Source organism: Pomacea canaliculata, linkage group LG1 (assembly GCF_003073045.1).
Source record: "Pomacea canaliculata isolate SZHN2017 linkage group LG1, ASM307304v1, whole genome shotgun sequence".
Taxonomy (NCBI): Eukaryota; Metazoa; Mollusca; class Gastropoda; order Architaenioglossa; family Ampullariidae; genus Pomacea; species Pomacea canaliculata.
The window spans coordinates 19,337,596-19,354,368 of NC_037590.1; the positions used below are offsets into that span (position 1 = coordinate 19,337,596).

Sequence of the window (16,773 nt, forward strand, 5' to 3'; positions counted from 1 at the left end):
GAATCGATAAGCTGAGATGTAGAACAAGAACGCCATGTGCGGGATTGCCCCTCCCCCCAACCCCATCTCTTTCGAAATGAAACCTGATTTTTATTCCTATATTTTCCAAAGAGGGCACTGAAAAAAAATACCAGCACACATGCAAAAATGTACTGCAGACTATACAAAAGTTTTATTAATAATTGACTCTAAAACTAAAGAGTTCTGTAATGCAAACTGTTAAAATAACGACTTACAAACAAAAGCCAAATTGAAAATATTTAAGTAAGGAAAATCAGTCAAACTCCATATGATCCTGTGTTAATCTACATTATTTTTCTTCCTACAGATTTGTCCTAGTGTTAGCAAAGTTGTGTCATCTAGTACCAAGACTCAATATCACATATCCTAAAACTTTTAAGAAAGAAATAGATAGTTGGCTTTGCTTAAGAATTGTACATATACAAGCAGCCTTTAAAGTTCAGACAACTAATCAGATCAGATCATGAGTTTAATAATATTGCAAACTATGGCAAGGAAACAATGTTTCAATCTCGTACCTGTGTAAATAATATGAGATGTATGCTTTAATGATAAATGTAATTCATTACAGAAATCATCCTTCCAAAACATTTCCAACACCATGCAGTTACATTTGAAAACAAGCCCAAAAAGGCAAAAAAAGGGAAAAATATTTCTATTGACTCTATATGCATATAATGCACACTCCTGTAGATTTCATTCCAGTGTGTTCATTTAGTGTCCACAGCAAGGCAAACTAAATGAGATGGAGGATGTCATTTGCCTACATAATACTTAATTTCTCTGTTTTCAGTTCTCCACACTAAAAAATATATATATAACTTCCTCATAAAAAACCAGATCTTCATTAAACATGCTGGAAATAATTTATAAGGTCTTTTCTGCCATTTAGCATGGCCGCACCTTGAGATTCTTGCACACAATATTCAGCAGAGAATTTTTTGTTTAAGTCTTCATTTATCTTTTGAAATTCAGCACTAGTTTCATTATCATGTAACCTTTTCTGCTAAGTTACCCATTTTAAAAGCTAAAAAATCTGTAAGAACATTTTTAACCAAAAAAGTAAGAATAAAAAGAATGTATCTGCTTTTAAAAATCTATAAATTTTTTTTAAAGGGTTTATGATTCTGTATCCTCATGTCCTCCCTCCAACCATGTATCTAGCTTCTTTACACAATTTCTTTTCAAACTTAGCTCTGCAAATCATTTAGCAATTACTGATGCTCAGTAATGTTCTCAGTTCTGTTGCACTTGTTATTTTTATTTTATGGTATTTCTTCTTAGAGGAAAGGAAATGTATGCTCCACTTAGGAGTATACATATGCAAACGTAGATGTATGCACTCACACAAACACTAGTTTAAAGACCACGTGACTACTTTAAAAGACAGTGTGGTCGCCGCCACCGCCATTTTTGCACTACAATCCTAGCAACGAAAAAATGGCCTCACTGCCTTGGGAGAAATCTTGGGGAAGATGATGGCTAAGGGAGTAAACTCCTACAGAAAATCCTGATACTAATAGGGCATTAGCGGGCAAAGACTTTCCACGATGAAAGCACCGGCCAGGGCCCAGCGCCTACGTGTTCATGACCGGCTGTGGTTCACGGAGAAGACTTGAGCGTTACCAAGTGTTTAATGCTCAATGTTAGGACTATGGATGTACGCCGCAAAAGAGACAGCATGCCGGATCGAGGCCAGGATCAACAACGACCGCGCTCCCACTTCAGCGTGGGGTCAGCAAGAAATGTACTACTGGAGCCAAAACAGAAACCAAAGCAGAAATCTAGCTGAGAGAGGGTCAGGAATCATCTATTGGCACCGGGAACGTGCGCACACTACACCAGTGCCGCAAAGTGCAACAACTCACCAACGAGTTAAAACGGTACCGGTGGGACTGGCGGAGGTCAGATGGACAGGATCTGGAGAAAGAAGAACGGATGACAGCCAAAAACTGTGGTACAGATGTGAGTACGGCGTGGGCTTCCGCGAACGTCAAACGTGTCCCCTATCACCAGTGCTGTTTAATATCTTCTTGGAGAACATGCTCGATGTTCTCCACTACCATCATACTTCCATCTCAATTGGTGGAAGGCCGATTTTCAATCTACACTTTCCAGACAACATAGATCTGTTAGCAGGTACTAATTAAAAACTGCAAGACCTCACCAACAGGTTGAGACAGTTCAAATGTATATGGAATGGAGACCAGCACTGAAAGGTGCAAAGTAATGATCGATGGCACCTGCAAACCAGAGATCTATATGAACGGGGTACAGCTCGAAGAGGTAATCAGCTTTGAATACTTGGGAGCCACCCTCTCCAAGGACGGCAGCTCCACTCCACATATCCGCATTAGTATCATGATAGCAACAGCGGCAATGGCCAAGCTAGACAGGATCTGGCATAGCCATAAGATAAGGTTCACTATCCATGTGCTCCCCCCAATGACAGGTGCCGGTCAAGGACGATTGATACATACACACAGAATTATCACAAGTTTTGGGACATTTGAGTGTTGCCAAACACCCATAAAATATGATAGCATAAGTACACTTTATACCTTAATGCAAATTACATTATTAATATCATTATGTCCTTAACAGCAAACTGCTTTCTGGGGTTGACATCCTAAAAATAAAGAGCATTCAAAAATGCATTCTGCTTATGTAAAAGGAAAAAAAATAGGTAACACTTATTAAAACCAAAAAAAGTTGTCTATGATTAGATACAGATGTACTTTGATAATTTAATATGCCAGCATGCAAAATAAATTTACGCGAGTCTAAATATCAGCATTTAGTCAATAGATTGCTCTTTTTTAACTAGATAAAACATTGTAATCCTTTCTGAGTTATGACTTTAAATTAATAGTCTATTTTAACTCCAAAAATATTTTAACAAAAATAATTATTTCTGATGGCCATCTTGGCCAAAATCACTAGTATAACTGCCCTGCAGAAAAAAAATAAATTCCTAATGCACTTCAGTACTCTTTGTTGAAGGCTTTACAAACTTTGTGGCATCACCATTGATACCTCCAACCTCACCAAGGTGCTTCTCTGTGTCAAATCCTTCACCAAGCATTTTTGGTCGCTTTGTGGAGGGTGAAAAATCCTCTCCCTCACTGGGCTGAGCACCAGCAGCTGTCCCACATTTCATGCCAGGCATTGTAAGGTCTACACTGCCTGTCTCAATTTCTGTAAGAACAGTATCCATTATTTTCATTACCAGGTCCACGTCTTCACAACTGAAAGGCATCGGAGGTTTGAACTTGATTACATTGCAGTGGGGGCCATCTTGGCTTAGCAGAATATGGTCTTGTTTCATTCTGTGAACAAATGTGGCATACAGGTCACACAGGATCTGATATCACATTAAAAGAACTGCGGACAATTAGTGAACTTATTCAGCAGCCAATGTGCTATTTAGTCACAAAAGGTCTGCTGACACATTATAAGTGTTAAAAAACTCTATCAAAGCCCTGAGTTACTAATACTAATTCTTGGTTAAAATTAGCAATTAATTAGTTATCGATAGATAATCTGAGTAATAATAGTATGACCGATTTGACCTCTTCCCATCAGACTGGAGGGTCTGCAACGTCGTGGGTCACTACCTTGTCACCTTGATCCCTCTCCCTATATAAATACTGACCTTCCAGTATTCAGTTGTAACCTTTGCTGTGACTCAGCATGATCCTTTTCTTGGACTTAACCGCTTGACAGCACCCACCTCCTCTCCAAGCCACATCACAGCAGATATTAGAGGTCAGTCGAGAATCTGTGCCATATGGTAGCCTAGCTCTTGCAGTTAACTCACATAGTAGCCTTTCACTTGCAGATCCCAGTATTAGCTTTCTCATTAAAGAGACTCAGACTTCCATATTGTTATTTACCACAGCTGATGGCACCAGACTAGTCCTCCGAAAGATCCTCGTTAAAGGGTTTAAAGTATATTCATTCCAATTATGAAACCTCAAAAGAGCCAAATGTACTTATTGATTCAATAAATCATTGAATTATTAGGGGGAACGGGGAGTTTGAAAAGTGGAACAAACCTGAAGAGTATATAAGTGGCAGCTTCAGTATGAGGTTCTCGGGTTGTGCGGTCCTTCACCAGATCCAACCCCAGAAACAGACCACGACCCCTGAAGCAAAAATTCCAAAGTCTTGTCAAAACATGGCCCAATCACTTACATAATAGCATCACTGACACTTTCTTAAAAATCCAAAACACACTTAGCAGAAACAGATAGACTATAAATTGTACACAGAGGAACTTTCTCAGTCACAGACCATTACCCTGTTACTACCAACCCTCAATGGTCTGCGACTAAGTTGAGCATGCTAACCACCAGGCTATGGCAATTTCCTCCATCTCCACATAACTTGAAGACTGCACAGCATAATTTTTACTACTTACAACCAAACTCAGTGTCAAGCCCACTTTAAGACCTGATCAATAAAAAATATTTACCTCACTTCACCAATAGTAGGATGTTTTTCCATCAATCGCAATGCCTCAGCTTTGAGATACCCACCCACTTCAAGAGCATGTTCCATGAGGTGTTCGTCTCTAATGACGTCCAACACAGCAAGCGCTATAGCACACGACACAGGGTTGCCGGCATACTGAATATAAAACATACATTATCGTGTAGACACATATTATGCTCAATGTTCATGCTTGATATGTTTACCTCGATCAATAGCTACAGTCCAAAATGAGTTGTCAAGTATAAAAACTAAAACTCAATACAGATTCAAAAAAAAAATCAACTGATGAGACATAAAATTAATGAGGATCTACTTATCCATTCTCTGAAAATAATTTTTTGATATAAATAAATGATGTTAGTAGGCGCACTATTCAAACATCTCTTTCACAACAGCAATGAAAATTTAAATGTATTAATAATTTTAATGACTCTAGTAATTAGATACATGATAGATTAAGTATAAAAAACTGTATACATTACATATAGATAGATCAAACATTATATACCGTGTTGAAATATTCAATACCACAAGCCTGGAAATTTGCAGCAATTTCAGCTGTTGTCACCACAGCAGCCACTGGATGTCCATTGCCCATAGGTTTGCCCATGGTTACAATATCAGGTACAACACCTTTCAACATACCACCACTTTATAACGTGATCATCATCTTAAAGTCTGTAGTTCATGCAGTTCCATAAATTCTCTACAAATCTTTACTTTGCAATACCATAATTCTATGCAAGCCTTAAACTCGATGATGTATTTTTCTCTGCACCTTATCTCAACGTTTTATAGTACTTTACCGCAATTTTCACTCACCATCAACTTGAAATGACCACATGTGGGTTCCAACACGCCCAAACCCCACCTGCACTTCATCAGCAACACACACACCTCCTGCTTTTCTTACTGATCTATAAAACATCAAAATAAATAATAATACACCAATAAACTAAGGGCACTGATAAATTTGAATATGTAAGATTTTTGTAAGATTTAACTTTCTGGTAAATGTCAAGAAATGCATATTTAATTAATTTAATGTAATCCAGACTTCAATTCCATTAAAAAGAAGAGTGTGCTGCATTGTTCTGACAGATTGTTTTCTTCTTTTCTGTGACATAAAATATGTTCATTGCACTTAAAGTGAATTATTATAAACTTGTTGCTGCAAACTTAAAGCATTTTAGGAATACATACTCATAGACCCTGCTTAGGTAGCCTGGGGGGTAAATGATCTGACCCCCACAGCTCTGCATGGACTCAGCAATAAAGCAGCAGACACCCTTGCCCTTGTCATGTATGTCTTTGATGATCTTGTCCACTTCTTCAGCGTATTTCTTTCCCAAGTCCTCTCCTGGAAAGTCACAGTCACGAAGCTTGCCTCTGTAGACGTCAGGGCAAGGCACCTTGAAGATCAAATACCACAATGCAAGCATTAACAAAGTGACCAAGAAATTGAATAAAGAATACCCTTCAACATAATCTACAGAAATAAAGCACAAGACAGGAGGATAAAATTTTAAAACTATTGATAAGTTTTCTGGATTCTCTAAATGCACATCATCAATGTTCATCTTAGCTGCATTAAACATTGTGTATAATTTTTTTTTTTTAAAAAGAGAAAAAAACTGCCACATAATCTTGTCAAAAAAACTTATCATTATGTTAACAACTTTGAATGCAGTCTCTCAAAGCTCATTTTGAAATATTTCAATTTTTAATTGATGTAGATAAGATTTTTTTAATCATTTATTTATGATATGTGCAATATTACTATCTGTGCCTTCTTCTCCAACTCGGTGTGCATTGAGCTTCTGCAGGTTAAAAGGCAAACTGTTCTTTGTAAGACTATCAGCATTATCATATCTTTAGACATTATTTGCAATATTTCCCAAGAAAAAAAGATAAATTGCCTGATGTCTGAAGGCCAAAAAGAAACCCACCTACAGTGAAGGCAACAACAAATGCTAAATTAAATCAAATCCCTTCAAACAAATCTCCATGCCAAAGTTGAAATTTATGTGTTTATTTTTTAATTTTGGGGGGAAAGAAGGGATATTGTCAGCTTACCACATGCACATAGTCAGGCTGCTTATGAACATTGTTAACCATGCAATCCAACTTGTAACGGCTGATGTTGATCAACGATACCAAATGACCATGATAAGCCCTGCAAATGAAATGCTTAATATAATTATTGCCTTCCTCCACAGTAGCATGCAGTGTTATGGGCCATTTCTCTGAAACAGATCTTGGACACTGTCATAGTTAACAAAAGGTAAGGAATCAGAGAGATAGGCAGCAGAGATACTCTTTTTCTCAACCACTTAATCTGCAATGATAGCCAGAAATGCAAGAAGTTGCCAAACTTGACCCACTTTCCATACAAGGGAAATTAACCCTATTTGATAGCCTCTTCTTCCTTATCAGATCCACAAGCAAATTCAGGATGCACTAGAAAGTTTTAGAGGCACAATACCAAGATGCATAGAGTCCATGTCATACAAGTTAGTACTGTAAAATTTCCATTTTCTTTGGACTCGATAAAGTTTGTGTCTTCTATAAGACATATTCACTGTACCTGTATCCAGTTACTTCATCAAAAGCTCACTTTGTCTCTCTCTCTCTGTACTAGAATGTAGGAAAATTTGATGAGACCTCCTCCAATAAAGAATCCTAAATTGTAAAACATTAGAAATATTTCCCAACTCCAGGACCCTTGTAAATATCTGTTTTAATCACTGCTTTTGTAAGTATTCACCTTCCACTCTCTTTCGATATTGTGTTATGTTTATTACTGCTTAATCTTTTAGAACTTAGTTAACTGTTAAGCTTATTCTCCCATAAAGGGCAAGGGATAAATGGAAAAAGCATTACTTGGCTTCTTTACCTCTCGTTAATAAAGAATTGTCATGGTCATTTTCTCTCTCTCTCACACATACAAATGATTTTCTATTTGCCATTTTAAAATAATTCCTCACTCTTGGAAGTGAACTTCATATTTTGTCACATATTCCAGCATTATTTTTTTTATATTATGTACTGTCAGAGCTCATGACCCCACTGACTGAAAGCAAGAGTCATGTACAGGTGTACAACAGACTGTAAGGATGCAAGCTGGATGATCTTCATATCTTGTCCACATCTTATCTTTATCACATTCCTTGTTCATGTCCTCTCCGGGAAAATCAGTATCCTAGCAAAAAAGTTTAGCTGACTGCTTGTCAACATGCTGTCTTCTTGCTACACAAGCAGCACTCTTCTTCAACACCTGTCTTCTTGCTAAAGAAGGCCTACAACTGGGGAGACACCTAGTCCTCTATGCTTCCACATACACCTCCTTCCACTCCAGTGCTCTCTCTCCTACCCATTCCCTAACTTATATGCATTTGTATATGATTGTAGACTGTCTAGTTTGCATTATGACTAGCAGTAAAAAGGTCACTATAAATTTGTCAGGGGGTGTATCCATTACCACAAATCCCGAAGGTATGTCCTTTATCACTTACCTGTCCAAGGTGAGAATTTCTGTGTTTTTGCTGTGGTGCATCGCCAGCTGTAAAGCCAAGTCATTTGCTTCAGACCTGCAACACCCATGACACGCAAGCCTAAGATGGAATATTAAGTTTAGGACCTAAGAGCTGCAAGCAAAGTCAGGCTGTCCCCAAAACAGCAGCAGCTGCACTGAATTTGAAAAATGAATGCCCAACAGCAAGTCAGTTTTCATATTTTGATACAGACATATGACAGCTTGGTAACATATGATCTAATGCATATTCTTCTTAAACAAGCTGAGAGGAGGGATTTTATGAATGTGTTCTTTGCTTAGTGCATTTCATTCACTAGAAATTATTTCTGCATGCAATCGGTATCTGTTCATTTGTGTCTGTGTATGTAACTGCTCTCCAGTTTTCTCAATCATTAATCCAAAACCTTTCTTAAGACTTTTAAGGCAAGTAAACATGCTTATTTCACAGCAATTTATGTCTAAGAAACCTCCACAGTGAGGAAAAAAACATGTCAAAATGTGTATCACACATGTTAAATTCAAGTTATTAACATAAAAGCTTTTAAGCTCAGCATGCCTGTTTTTACCTGAAAAAGCTGCAGGGCACAATTTTTACCACAAAGTGGGAAAAGTTTACATTTAATCTTATTGTACATACCCAGAATTGGCGAAGTACACAACCGACAGTTTTTCAGGCATTGTGGCAGTAATTCTCTGTGCCAGAAGCACCATGTTGTCGTGCAAAAAACGTGAGTTAGTGTTCACCTGCTGCATCTGCTCTGCACCGGCTCGAACCACCTGTGGGTGGCAATGGCCCACTGCAGCCATAAAGCCCCAAAACACAATTCAGTAATCTAAGATACTGCTTCACAGTCAATATATGTGTGTGTGAATGTACATGCATGTCTGTATCTGTATGTGTGTTTCCTGCATGCTGTTATAAGATTATTTTCTTGTTTAACAAATTATTTTCCCTCTAGAGGGCTTGCTGTACAAAGCATATTGCTTGCTTATGCCATCATGCTGATTAATAAAGGGTTATTATTGTCAACGGTCAATGTGTGTGTGTGCATACAAGAATATGTGTGTGTATATATGCAACAGATAATTTCATCAGACTAATCTCTTAATAGAATGTTCGGAGCCTTTATTTTATTATGCTAACAGTCAGTGTGCTCTAAGTGGTGTATACAAAGTGCTTAGAATCTGGTTTTGGAGATAAAGTGCTATATAAATATTTACTGTTACTCTTATTTTTCATGGTCTTTTAAACAAAACTTGTAAAGAGTGAACTGAGGGTGGGAAAAGGCCTGGCAACTGACCACAAACTGGCTTACCGTGGCAGACATTGTTGATGCAGTCCAGGTACTTGTTGCCAACCTCATCATACATGTACTGCCCTGAGGCCTGCACAATCTTTACAGGATCTGACTTGAAGAAAAGGCTGCATGACTTTCTGAGAAAACAAAGAAAGACAAATGATTTCATTGTGGTGCATAACCATTTAACTTTCTTCCAACAATCATTTCCTTGTTTCTTTGACATTCTGTCTCTCCAATCAGTCTTTTTCATATACAGTGATACCTCGGTTCTCGAACATAATTCGTTCCGGGAGGACGGTCGAGAACCAAATTGTTCGAGAACCGAAGCAATGAAACCCATAGGAAATAATGGAAACTGGATTAATTTGTTCCAAGCCCCAGAAAATGCCTATTTACTGGCCTAATTTGTAGATAATATGTAGACAAACATGAGTCTCAACAAGAAATAAGAAATAAAAGTGTATTTATTAAAACAAAACAAAAAAAAATACATAAAATGTTTTGTACAGTACAGTACAGTAAATTGTGTTTCATTTACTGTACCTGTACCAAACTTTATGGCAGGAGGGAATGAATGTGGAGGGAGGAGGAAAGGGGGATGGTTATTGTTTTGAAGGGGAGTCCTCTTCAATAAAAACAGAGGGTAGCTGCTCTTCGGGTGTTTCTGTTCTCTGTATCTTTTGCTGAGGAGAATCAGAATCTTGCTCTGCAGTTGCTTGTCTGATTTCTTTACGGAAGAATTTGTCAATTGTTTGCTGTTTTTTTCTCCTTTGCAAAATTTTGCGGAAAGTGGACATAACATTGTCATTAAAAATGTTAACTGCTCTATTTGCTACCACTTTATCAGGGTGATGTTGTTCAACAAAATTTGCGATTTCTGCCCATTTTGCACACATTTCATGACTCTCCACAAAAACGTGACTCTCTCTCTCTCTGCACTCACACTGATGACGCAAGCAAGGCGCGCTGGGCCAAATGAACGCCATTCGACTCAACTCGGCTCATCTCGGACGTTCAGATGTTCGAGTTCCAAATATTTGTTCGGATTCCAAGACAAAATTTTCTCGAATTTCCTGGTCGAATACCGATTTGGTCGAAAGTCAAGGCGTTCGAGAACCGAGGTATCACTGTACTAATACCTCCCATTCAAACCCGTCCACAATAGGTAAAATACACTTCCTTTATGAATGTCACAGTGGAGTGACATGAAATGCAAATGGAATATGTCACTACGGCACAGGCAGGCTCAGCAGTATGTGGTAGTTTAGAGGATTCTAGAAGGGACAGGGAGATACCATCACCGACCATCGTTTCACTTCCCAGGGAGACACGGCAAGTGCCAAAACACTCAGTAGAGGCTATGTCTTCTAAGCAACGAGGGGTAACCACATTCTTTTTTATCTCCATTTTTGAACAATTTATTTCAATTTTTGTATATTTATGTAGATTCCACTAATAAATTCCTTTTGTACCCTATTAATTGGCGCAGCAAATGACCTTAAGATAAACTAATCCTAGAAGAAGATGCGAAGGGTGAAGGCTCTGTCAAACAAGCGAGCTTTGACGAATTCATTCTCCTGGCCCAAGAGTCGGTATTACAGAGAAAAGAGGGTGAAGTCGACCTCCCCTAGAGGCAGCGTCTTTTCTTAGACATATAGGAAATATCTATTTGTGGATTCAGAGAACTTCAGTTCCCAGTGACTTCAACTGTGTCGTGAGTACAGCCTCGAGTGTGTGTTGTTTGACAGTAACATTGTGAGTACACGACTATTGTTCTTCAGATCTGGCTGACTATTGACTGGGGAATAAAAACTATACTTAGTGGTGTCATAAGGAGAAACCCTTGGATGTGAATGAGTTGAGATGTTTATGTTACTTCTATCGTGTATTTTTATGCAAGTACTTTAGCATTTCTTTTTATAATAAAAACTTAGACAGGTTCTGCAAGAGGCAGACACAGTCGTCTTTGTTCAGAGCGAAAATAAACGCGCTAATCTGGAGTGTATGTGACAATTCTTTTGCAGCTTGAAAGCTAGTGTTTTAAGCGCTAAACTGCTTTATAAATAAGAGAAAACAGCTATTTCCAAGTGCATTCTATGTATGTCAAAAAGAAGCACTCTCCAAATACAATGATTTGAAGAAATGTCTGCAAGGTTGTTGTGCGTGCACAAACCAGTTAACCACAAAACACGAATGACAGAGACCACCAGGTTGAGCAAAAGTCGCTTCCTAGACAACATGCTTAGGACAGCAACAGCAACAGTTCTGGGACACAATGACCTCAAGTTATTTCCTCAAATGTACAAGACTGTTAAATAGTTTTAACAAAAACCTACAGGTATGCAGGAAACCAAGCATGACCATTCAAACATGACCTGTTGAGTGTCAAACGCCAGGCAGGCTGGCAGATAGACAGGCACAAAATAACATACAGACTCATGGAATGGCAGACAAAATGCTTGAACGATAAACAAGGATAATCAAGAGCCTGGCAACACAATACTAACTGGAAACGTTGAGCGTGGCAAAATCAAGACTTGTATGGCAAATAAGAGTGGCAAGGGAGTCAACAGCAGGAAGGTACCAAAATTACTAATGCCAACACTCGTTGGTAAAAGGATGATGGGCTTCTTTCACAGAAATGTTCCTTCGCCAAGTGGTTATTTTGCACTAGGGGCAGTGGGTGAGGATGAGGAGGAACTACACAGATTACCAGCCATGTCAGGTCTCTAATGTCAGAGAGATGTTGACACACTAGCAGTGTCAACCTCTTTGCAAAGTGTTGTTCAACCCTCCAATGAGGGAGCATAGGTGATCTGATGACATTAGCCAGTCCTATACAGAGCTTTCCCTGTTCATGCATTTCTATGGTAAGCCACAACCCCAGGTTCAGCCATTAGGCTATTTAGCAACTCACCTTTACATCTATAGCATTATAGACTGAGAGATAACTGAGAAAGAGAAAGAAAGAGACAAATAGGAATAGAGAGAGAGTGAAAGGAGAATTGAATATTGAGGCCACTGGCCTAAACGTACATTGTTATAAAAAAAAAACAGAAAAAAACTTAATATCTACAATGTTCTAAACACCCCCAAACCACCACTCATATATCTCCACTACATACACATAAACACAAAGAAATGGAAAGACATTAATCGAAACGTTACGCTACAAAAACCTATCTCCAACAAGAATTAAAAAAAAAATTACCAAGGTTGTTGTGCAACACATGGCTGTTTTTCTGTAGATGTAAGCCAATGCACAAATTCAGTCAAAAATTTAATTCTAAAAAGAGGGGGGGGGGGCTATTGAGAAAAATTATGTATCGAATGTTGTAAAGCAACGCAGTTGTTTTTTTCTGTTTAGAAGGCTAATAGGTTCATACATGAGTGTTTTACTAAACCACCCTTTGCGTGATAAGTTTTGTTTCTGCCTTGACGGTAAGAGCAGTTGACACACCAAGAAACTTCATCACGACCTTCGTCAGCAACAGGTCTTCTGACGCCAACCACTCCCACAGGTGCAGGACATCTCAAACTGTCTCAACTTTTGATACATGTCGTGGCTTTTTATCTATCGTTTTTCGTTAGTCAATTTTCTTTGGCAGTATCAGTCCCTTGCAATTTGGGAAAGGGGATAAAAGGCAAAGGATGTAGGACGAATTAAATCGATTGTTGGGTTGAATGACAGCTCGTGTGCAAAGCCATGAACAATGTAAAACTAAATTATCTGGGTCGCTCACATGGGAAAAAGCTGATGTGGATAAAAACCGGTTTTTAGATTCTGTATCTTAGTTATGGGCCAAGGCTCTGCACCGTACATTTTGACATTTATGAGACGGACTTTGCCCAAGAAATGGTGTCGAGCTCGATCGGGAGTCTCAACTTGCGCCAGCCTTCCGAATGTTCTGGGCTGGGTTTTGGACACGCTTTGCTGACGACTTAGAATTCTATCCTGCGCTTATCCTTGTTCGTGTTGCCAGGACTGAAGGTAATCCACATGCAGAGCAATATTCGAACCAGGACATGTCACCTGTGCAATGCAGCCAGTTCGAAGGAAGCGACGGGAGGTGGGATGGATGGAGAATGGAGGTGGATTTCTTTTTTTTTTTTTTTTTTTTTTTAAACATTTTTTACATCAGACCTTATCCCGAATACAACCTGATCGTCTCAGCTAACAAACTCTTCTCGGCTTCCACTACATAAAGTTCGGAAACTTTCTTTGCATAAATGATAATGTTTTTTTGCGAGGACTGCTGCTTTTTGCGAATCCCGCAGAACAGCATGTATCCTGCGTCGAAGTGTGCCCTGCGCAAATTCTACAAAACAGTTCACGATTATCTGTGCGTACGACGGCAAATTTAAACAAGCCTCTTTTGGACTTGGTAGTTGATCGTGCCGTGCGGGGATATCATCCCAGCCCCACTACTACCCCACTAGGTTTGCAGGCTGGGATGCTCACTCATGACTGCATCTCCGATGAGTAGCACTACCGCCTGCTCACTCATTTAATTCTGAAGAACAAACCTTGCTGGTACACCAGCTTTAACTTTCAATGCAGTAAAACCAACGAACACAATGGCTTTCATGTGTCACATCTTTACGGTGTCCTTGTGGGAATCTCACCGTTTCCAACCATTAAGACCCCAGCTCCTGTATCTTATACCAAAGATATTAGATCTTCCTTCAATGTAGCTGTGATGTGGGATATTTGCGCTGCTGATGGGTTCACCGGTCGGGCGGTTATGCAGTTCACAAAGTCCACAGGGAGATTACAGCTGGCACTATGCCAGGCTCACTGACAGCTTTATTTCGGACAATCATCGGCTGTTCAAATGTCAACAGCAACGATTCTAGAATGTGCTACATGCAATCTCGGGCAATCTGCCGAGTAGTACCATCTTTTCATTAGTCAACGTTTTATACAGTCCATTTCTTGCTAGGGTCATCACTTTGCAGCAATATACAAAATTCGAACGATGCTTTGAAAAGATAAGGAAAAGCAGGTCAAAATGTCGGTGACCAGTTAAAAGCGCTAGAGTTTACTTCTAGGAATCAGAACTTAGTTACACAGGCTATTGTATTTCACTTTCTATACACAATAGTGCCTCCAGGCCATGTTCACCCTTTGAAACTGTGGGCAGTTGTTAGGCAGGAAATAAAGATGCAAACTTTTACTAGACCCAGGAAGAGGCTTCTTACAGTACAGGATCAGTACAGGAGAGAAGCACCACACAAAGCAAAATTATACAATGAATGTACAGATATAAGAACTTCCTGGCATCCAGCTAATATGGATCTTATAGCATAATTATGCTTCCCTTTATGTGCAGCCATGATGTTCCATTTAGACTGCATTCTCCTCATGAAGGTTGTGTTACCAGCATATCATACTTTACCTGGCACAATACTCCGAATTAAATTTTGTTAGATAGTATATCCATGGATCTCATTCTTTAGCTGCTTTGAGTTTAATCTATAAACCCACAAATTCACAATAAAATCACACCCAGTTTGTTTAGACATGCCCCTGTCCTAAATGGAGACAAAGAAGGACAGGCGCATGTCTAAACACACTGGGTGTGATTTTGTTGCAGATTTGTAGGTTAGGGTTCCATCCACAACATGACTGCATCAGTCAGCATATCCTAGTATGTTTGGACAAGACCAAATGCAACTCTGCATTGGTAAACACATCCTCAGGCTAGGCCTGTGTAACCAACATATTTATCTTAATACATCTGGATAATTTTTGTCAGCAATGTTACAACATCAAAATGAAATACATTTTTTAAATCCTTAATTTTAAAATTTAAGTAATATATTTTAATATACTATATGAGCAGCAAATGAAATGCTATAAAAGGACTATAATAATGAACTGCATTAACATTTTTGAGAAGAAATGTAATCTTTGAATGAAATTAATGAAACTGAAACCCTCTCAAATTTATTATTACTATTTAGACAAAACTGAATAACTCAATAAGAGGCTACTGGATGTGAAGCAAAATTTTAACCTACATAATGATTGAAGATTTGTTACTAGAAAGGGGTGGTGCAGATACAGTGACTGTGAGACAAAATCTGCATTTTTTTCAGTCATTTTTATTTTAAGCATATTATTACACTTTTCTCATAATTATTTATTTGCCAAGCAAATGCTACGTTTTTGTAGGTTTTAAAATGAGCCATAGCAAATCCCTGAAGAGTCAGCATAAATTTCACTTCTTCGATACTTTGTGCTGAGATGTCGCAAGATAGTACCACGGACGTGTATATAAGTAATACAGTACAGGTTCGTGATAGTACGGGTGAAGTGCGGAGATTCTGACGAATAATAGTGGTGAGATTACATGATCGGATCACATCAACCTTTAGAAACATAGCCACCCAATTCATAAGCGAGATTTTTAAAGGTGCACACTTACCCGATGTATCGCTTCCTCAGTTCAAGCGTTCGTGACTTTTCCAAAACGCTCATGGTCGCTGTCCGCCTGTGCACGTCTTGTGTTTGATCTGCTGAAGTGAAGCACGAGTGATCACCCTTTGTTGATTGCGACATGAAGGCGTCCACCTCGTACTTCGTGGAATCCTATTGGTTGGCATGGTTCTAAATTTAAACAAAGGACTCCCTTTCGGGAGTCTACATTACTTGCCTGTGCTGAGTCAGGCAATCGTTTTATAATTGTAGAGATGCGATCGTAGTTCACCGTATATAAAAATTGCATTCCAATTGATATATATCTGTCGTCTGCCGCCTCCTCCTCCCCGTCGACATGTGTGAGGGGGAGGGGTCAGCATCACAGGTCATTTCGCCCCAAGACCATGTGACCCCTTTGCCGTAGTCAAATCGTCTGAGCCATGACAGTATCGTCCCAAGTAAGACCACATCGACCCAACAGCGAAGGCAGAATCGTCCCAGGCCCAATTAGGCGAATCGATCACCGATGACGCAATTAGCCATTAAAGTGGAATATTGCCAACAGCTGCCATACGTTGTTCGAACATGCACTTGTCTATACACTTCCCCGCTGCATCTGCGAGCTCTGCCGCCTATTTCAAACAGAGCCATGCGAACAATTTCAGCCAGCATTTTACTAAACAAAATTGGCCGTCTGGCTATACACATCCGAAGAACACATCAGAATGGTTCAGAACGTCGATCATTTTCTCTCTAAATTTAAACTGAAGATTTTGTCATTATTTATTCTCCAGCTTGGATGTTAGTTTTCGTATGAAGTTTTTTGTTTGTTGTTTTGTGGGGGTTTTTTTTTTATCTTTTTGTCTTCTGTCCGTTGATATATGTCTCTGCATGTATAGATTGTTATAACAGCTGGTCTGAGCTTGAAGATATACTATTTATTTTGAATTTGTATTGCAACTTTTTTGTGCATTGACTCTACTCTGCAATGTGAT

General features: G+C 38.9%; 1 protein-coding gene across 1 annotated transcript; it reads right to left on the bottom strand.

Annotated features, from left to right (window-relative positions):
* Positions 1-152: 152 nt before the first annotated feature.
* Positions 153-16,421, bottom strand: LOC112561769 (5-phosphohydroxy-L-lysine phospho-lyase-like). The gene is made up of 11 exons (XM_025234465.1): positions 15,786-16,421; positions 9,370-9,488; positions 8,691-8,850; positions 8,034-8,108; positions 6,595-6,694; positions 5,722-5,930; positions 5,341-5,435; positions 5,027-5,151; positions 4,499-4,653; positions 4,080-4,169; positions 153-3,350 (listed from the first exon to the last, which is right to left on the bottom strand). The coding sequence occupies exons 1-11, from the start codon at positions 15,917-15,919 to the stop codon at positions 2,996-2,998; spliced, it is 1,617 nt and encodes a 538-aa protein (XP_025090250.1). The 5' UTR covers positions 15,920-16,421; the 3' UTR covers positions 153-2,995.
* Positions 16,422-16,773: the final 352 nt, after the last annotated feature.

Coding starts and splice junctions, on each gene's coding strand:
- LOC112561769 (XM_025234465.1), bottom strand. CDS start 15,919: ATGTCGCAATCAACAAAGGGTGATCACTCGTGCTTCACTTCAGCAGAT. Junction 4,170..4,498: donor CCTACTATTGGTGAAGTGAG/GTAAATATTTTT, acceptor TTTTTGCTTCAG/GGGTCGTGGTCTGTTTCTGG. Junction 3,351..4,079: donor GCCACTTATATACTCTTCAG/GTTTGTTCCACT, acceptor ATTTGTTCACAG/AATGAAACAAGACCATATTC.